We start from the raw sequence: 6000 nt of genomic DNA on the forward strand, positions 1-6000 counted from the left end.
GCCTCCACCAGACAGGCGACAGGAATGGGCAGGTGATTCCTCAGGACCTGTGGGCCCAGAGGTCTCACCCATCTTATCGCCCCCTCCAGATATCGGCCAGCCCGGGACAGAGATCTTCAACATGCCAGCCATCACCGGAGCAGGTAACCACTTGTCCGGGCTGCGCGGCCCTCCCCCTCCCCCGTCGTCGGGCGCCCCGGGCAGGTCACACTGAGCGTTTGGACCTGGGAAGAGACTTGGGAGTGAGGCCTTGGGAGTCAACGGGACCCCACACTAGCCGTAGCCATGGTGACAGGCGACCTTTCTTAATTCAAGCGTGTCCCCTCCTGTGGTCTAAACAAAACCCTGCAGTGGGGATGCAAAGGCCAGCGAGAGTGGCAAGGAGTCTCTATCTGGAGTTCACTGCCAGGGTCTCCTGGTGCGTCTAGTACAGTATTAGAATCACGCACATCTATCCAGAAACTTCCCTGGCTTGTCTGCTGGGGTCTCAGATGGAGGTTTGAATGCGTGGATGGGAAGTGGGCCTGTGCGTACGCACGCTGCACTCAGGGTCCACGTGGGCATCTTTTATAGATAGAACGTTAGTTTTCCTTGCACATTCCAGCCAGGGGGCTGGGGAAGCAGAGCCGATGCATTACAGGGGTGGGTGTAAAACTCACACACAATTTTAAGGGAAAACTTAAGCCTTCTCGAATGTTTTGGAGCCTCTGGGGTTGGACCCCCAGCTTCTGGTAGGGCCCACACTGTGTGTTTCTGCAGCCTTCATAGAAGGACGGGGTGAGGCTGTGGGGAAGTGCCCTGGCGAGTCTGGCGTGAAGGGCTGAGCCCAGAGCAGACGGGGCCGATGCCCTCCGTGGGCAGGCCTGCAGATGGGAAGAGCCAGGGGCATCTGCAGCGGAGGATGTGCTGGCCTTCCCCGGGGCCAGCACAGGCCTTGAGCTCTGGGAACGTGAGGAGCACAAGGCAGCTATTGGATTTTGTCAGGGGGCCAGCGGGGCTGCTGAGTGGGGTCCCGATGTCCATCCACCCAGAGACCAGACACCTGGGGCTTTGCTGAGCCTCAGGCAACAAGGAGGAGGCAATTTGGCCGAAACAATGAGATGGTTGGAAATGAATGTTTTCAGGACGTTCTAAACCTTGACCAAGGCACTAGACACATAGCTGCGTGTTTACGTAGAAATTCACACAGGACGACAAAGATTTGTGTGAAAACTTGTATATAAATTAGATTCAACTTTTTTCAAAGCAGTTTAGTCCACACACAAAAATTTCCCCAGACCCCGGTCTCTGCTGCTTTAGTTCCTGCTTTGTGACTGGAGATGATCAGCTTCCTGTCTAGACCGTCAGACCGCGGACCCGTGACCTTGAATGGGAACTCAGTAAACGTCTGTGATGGCTAGGACACTGACCTGCCAAGGAACCATCGTGTCTTCCTCACATCTTTTCCCCACTTCCCAGTGTTTTCGTGTGTAGGATCATAATTTTTTTTTTTTTTTTTTTTCTGTCCCCAGCACTCACCTCTGCTAGAGATTTTGCATTTTCTTGATGGAAATTTTTATTTTTTTAAGTGCTAGTGAAATGTGGCCAGGACATAGCTGAAAAAAAGGTTGAGGCATCCTGTGGCTGTGCATGAGTTTGAAACTAAAAGGAAAAAAAAGAAAATGTAGATGGCAAATAGTCGCTTTGGAAACATGAGTTTTAGAAGCTGCCGTGTTGCTCCCAGTGTCCCAGGAGCCAGCAGTCCAGTTTACAGATGAGTTAGGGGGTCGGCAAGCCCGTCATTCAGCCACTTGGTAATCATACAGTTGGCTCAGAGCGGAAGTTTTAAAATTCATGAAAATTTTGCCCGATGGCAGATAGCTTTGTTGGCAATTTTTGAAAGCAAAGTGGTTTAACAGAAAATGCCGAATAGAGGCACATTCCCCAGGGTTTGCAAAGCCCCCAGGATGGTTCACAAGAAAGAGACAGAAAACCTGGTAAACAGAAAAGGTTTAACTGACACAACTTTGCAGCGGGTGTCTGGAAGGATCCGTGGGGGACCGTTGCGGATCGGGCCACTTTGTGCCGGGGTGGCCGGGCCGGGGGCGGCCACGCCACTGTCTCCAGCTCTGCCCTGTCCCCCGCACACGCACCGTAACTGCATGGCTACGACCCCCACCTCACCGTCCGTCTCTGCACCCTCTTTCTCCTCGTGGCTCCCAGGCGGGGAGAGGGGGGCGGGAGGAGAGTTAGGCCCAGCTTGGGGGGCAGGCAGGGGCTTGAGGGTCCCAGGCCTCGCAGGTGGGGGCAGCTGGAGGACCGTCTGGTCAGCATCCCTCCCAGCCTCCCAGGGGCCCCCAGGAGCCAAGGTGGACCCCCCCATGCCCAGTACTGAGCTCTACCTTGCCTTAGTTTCCTAGCAAATAAGGCGACCCTCTGATCCTGCCCCTACTCCCTCTTTTCAAGGCCACTTGGAATTAAAAAAAAAAAAGCAGCCCCAGCTGGGAATAGGGGGCCAGCAGGGGCTCTGATTTCCCAGAGGGCAGAGTAGGAATGAGGCTTGGGGGGTGGTCATCTAACCCCCCAACCCCACCTCCCCCAAGGAGTTCCTAAGAGCTGCCAGGGCCCAAGTCAGAGGGAGCCCCCTGTCCCCATCCCCCTGCAGGAAAATTCCGGGGGGAAGACAGGGAAATCAAGAAACGTTGCTTTGCCGAAATGTGCTCACTGTGTATTCTCTCTTCTCCTCCCTCCCTCCCTCTCTGCTTTTCTCTCTCCCTCTCCCCTTGTCCTCTGGCCCCTCCTGGCCCCTTTGTGTGTGTGTCTCTCTCCCAGGCCTTATGACCTGCAGAAGCCAGGCGGTGCAGGAGCATGCCAGCACCAACATGGGGCTGGAGGCCATTATTAGAAAGGCGCTCATGGGTAAATATGATCAGTGGGAGGAGCACCCGCTCAGCGCCAATGCTTTTAACCCTCTGAATGCCAGTGCCAGCCTGCCCGCTGCTATGCCCATAACCGCTGCTGACGGACGGAGTGAACACGCACTCACCTCGCCAGGTCTGCAGGCCTCCTCCGCCTTGGCCCTCCAGCCCCACCCGCCCCGTCTGTTCCCACCCCGGTGTCATTAATCCTCCCTCCTCCGCGTTCCTCTGACCAACCCCCTCCAGCTTTGGAGCTTGTGACTTGATTTTTGTGCGTGTTTGACGTGGTTCTGGAGTTGGCTGATCCCAAGCTGGGCGGGCACCCTCCAGTGTCCGCATCGCCCCGGTCCGCCCTCGCCCACTGGGCCCGAGGGAGCTGCCGCTTTTCTAAAAACACTCATGCCGCTGCCCAAGCCCTGCCCTGCCTTCCTCCCCTGCTGGACACAGGTCCCGGGATGCCCGCGTCCTGGGGCCCATCTTGTGTCTCCTTGGGGCAGATCAGGCTGGAGTGAGGACCCACCTTCCCTGTGTGGATCCAGGGGACCCCTGGGCTCACAGCAGTCAGGGCGGGGGGTGCTCAGTGTCGTTTCGGGTCACCACGCGTGTCCATGGCTGGTCTTAGGCGCGATGGGAGGAGACTGGTGTCTATGTGCCAGCCCCAAACTCAGATGAGTCAGGGAAGACAGACGAGCCAGCTCCCCCTGCCCTGGGTTCCCAGTCAACACTGCAGATCAGAGCAAGGGCCAGGCAGGGAGATCTTGGGCCCATTTTTCTGACCTGGATGCTGTGGCCCCAGGGAGTTTCTGGACTTCGTGGAGGCCCAGGCCTGGCCCCAGGGGTCCTGGCTTCTCTGCAGCGGGCCTGCAGCCTCCCAGTCCTGGCTTAGTCCTGAGGCAGTGGTCAGGGTCCAGCTAGAGGCCTGCAGCTCCACGCTTGGGGTATCAGCCTCAGGGCAGCCTCAGGGGGTTTGCAAGTAGTCGTACCCCCTCCCCTAGTAGGAACCCCTGCAGGATCCAGCCTCATGGCTGGGTCTGGCCGTCTGGTCGACTTCCTTGGCTCCCCGGGTCGAGCTGCTGTTCTCCCTCCATGGGGGGCCTGGGAAGCAGGCGGCCAGGGCCTCAACCACCCCCCACCCCACAGCGTGAGCACTGTCCTCATGGTCCAACGTGGCCCCTTCCCACGTGTCCCCCTGCAGGTGGCGGCGGGAAGGCCAAAGTCTCTGGCAGACCCAGCAGTCGAAAAGCCAAGTCTCCGGCCCCAGGCCTGGCGTCTGGGGACAGGCCGCCCTCCGTCTCCTCGGTGCACTCGGAGGGTGACTGCAACCGCCGGACTCCGCTCACCAACCGTGTGTGGGAGGACCGGCCCTCCTCCGCAGGTGGGCTCCAGGGGTGGGCAGGTGGGCCCACGGGGCCGTCGCCTGTGGGATACACGCATCGTCAGGGGGCTGCGTGCCCGCCCCGTGGGCGGAGCTGAGCTGTCAGCGCTTCTCGTCAGGGCCCGGGCAGAGGGAAAGGGTGCGATCAGAGAGGGAACAAAGGACCCAGGAAGTAGAGAGAAAGGGCCATGGCAGGGGTCGTTCCCACGGGCTCAGCGGGTCACAAAGGAGCCCTCTGCTTTCTCTTGAGAGCGCAAGGAGGCCCCTGGGGACTTAAGTGGGGCAACTGCAGGTTTGAGCGGTCCCTTGGCTGCAGAGCAGACCCCAGCGGCAGTGGCGTGAACAGGGAGGGGGCTCCTGCTGGTGCAGCGACAGGTGGCCGGGCACGAAGCCAGTGTGAGCGCTGGAGGAAAGGAGAGGCGGGCAGCTGGAGACACCTACCGGCAGTTAGAAGGTGATGGGGTCGCAGGAGGCCAAGGCCCCAGTTCTGTAGGTGGTGGCCCATGGGGGCTGCCCAGCTCACTGGGGCCTCCCGGGCGTCTTTCCCCATCTTTCCGGCAGGTTCCACGCCGTTTCCCTACAACCCGCTGATCATGCGGCTGCAGGCGGGGGTCATGGCCTCCCCACCCCCACCTGGCCTCCCCGCGGGCAGCGGGCCCCTGGCCGGCCCCCACCACGCCTGGGACGAGGAGCCCAAGCCGCTGCTCTGCTCACAGTACGAGACGCTCTCCGACAGCGAGTGACGGTCAGCACGGGGTGGGGGCGGCGCCAGGGCCCAGCGAGCGACCAGAGCAGCCAGGCAAGGAGCCGGGCGGCTGCCGACTCCCCCAACCGAGGAAGGAGCCCCTGAATCTGCCTGTGCGCCCGTCTGTCCATCCGTCCAGAGCTGGCATCCTTGCCTGTCTAAAGCCTTAACTACGACTCCCGCCCCGGCTGGCCCTGTGCAGTGACCTTACTCAGGGGATGTTTACCTGGTGCTCGGGAGGGGAGGGGTCAGGGAGGGGGCGCGGCAGGTGTGTGGCGGCCACACGCACGCAGCCGGGGCGGCCAGGGACCCAAAGCAGGACGACCACGCACCTCCCACGCCACTGCCTCCCCCCTTAACGCATTTGGAACCAAAGTCTAAACTGAGCTAGCAGCCCCCCGCATCCTCCCTCCGCCCCCATCCCGCTTAGTACTCTGGACAGACGGACACAGGCCCTGTCCAGCCCCCGGCACTCTCGTCCCGGTCCCCATGGGCTGCGCCAGTCAACGAGACCGCTGGAAACCAAGTCAGGCCAGATGGGCAGGCGAAAGGGCCAGGTGCGGCCTGGGGCGAGCGGATGCTCTGAGGAACCGGACTGTTTTTTTCACACATCGTTGCCGCAGCGGTGGGAAGGAAAGGCAGGTGTAAATGATGTATTGGTTTACAGGGTATATTTTTGATACCTTCAATGAATTAATTCAGATGTTTTACGCAAGGAAGGACTTACCCAGTATTATTGCTGCTGTGCTTTCGATCTCTGCTTACCGTTCAGGAGGCGTGTGCAGGCCGACAGTCAGTGACCCCATCATCCGCAGGAGCAGGGGGGCAGGGGCTGCCCGCTCGCAAGCCCCCCTGCGTCCTCCCTCCCTTCCTTCCTTGGGCAGAATGAATTTGATGGGTATTCTGTGACCGCCATCTGCGCACGGCGGTGGCGTCCTGTCATTTACACACGTTGTTCTCATTAAAAAGCGACTTATACTCGA

At 59.8% G+C, this 6000-nt stretch overlaps 1 protein-coding gene across 29 annotated transcripts in view; it reads left to right on the forward strand.

Moving 5' to 3' along the window:
- NCOR2 (nuclear receptor corepressor 2) overlaps window positions 1-6000 on the forward strand; it is a 215037-nt gene extending 209037 nt beyond the window's left edge. For 21 of the 29 annotated variants that reach the window (XM_074355898.1, XM_074355895.1, XM_074355901.1 and 18 more), the window contains 4 exons: window positions 90-143; window positions 2812-3033; window positions 4093-4272; window positions 4834-6000. In XM_074355898.1, coding sequence (XP_074211999.1) covers window positions 90-143; window positions 2812-3033; window positions 4093-4272; window positions 4834-5015 — 638 coding nt within the window. In that variant the 3' untranslated portion in view covers window positions 5016-6000. The remainder of the gene's footprint in view (window positions 1-89; window positions 144-2811; window positions 3034-4092; window positions 4273-4833) is intronic. The other 8 variants (XM_074355915.1, XM_074355907.1, XM_074355916.1 and 5 more) reach the window with 2 other exon arrangements.

The sequence above is a fragment of the Camelus bactrianus genome, chromosome 32, assembly GCF_048773025.1.
Source record: "Camelus bactrianus isolate YW-2024 breed Bactrian camel chromosome 32, ASM4877302v1, whole genome shotgun sequence".
Lineage (NCBI taxonomy): Eukaryota > Metazoa > Chordata > Mammalia > Artiodactyla > Camelidae > Camelus > Camelus bactrianus.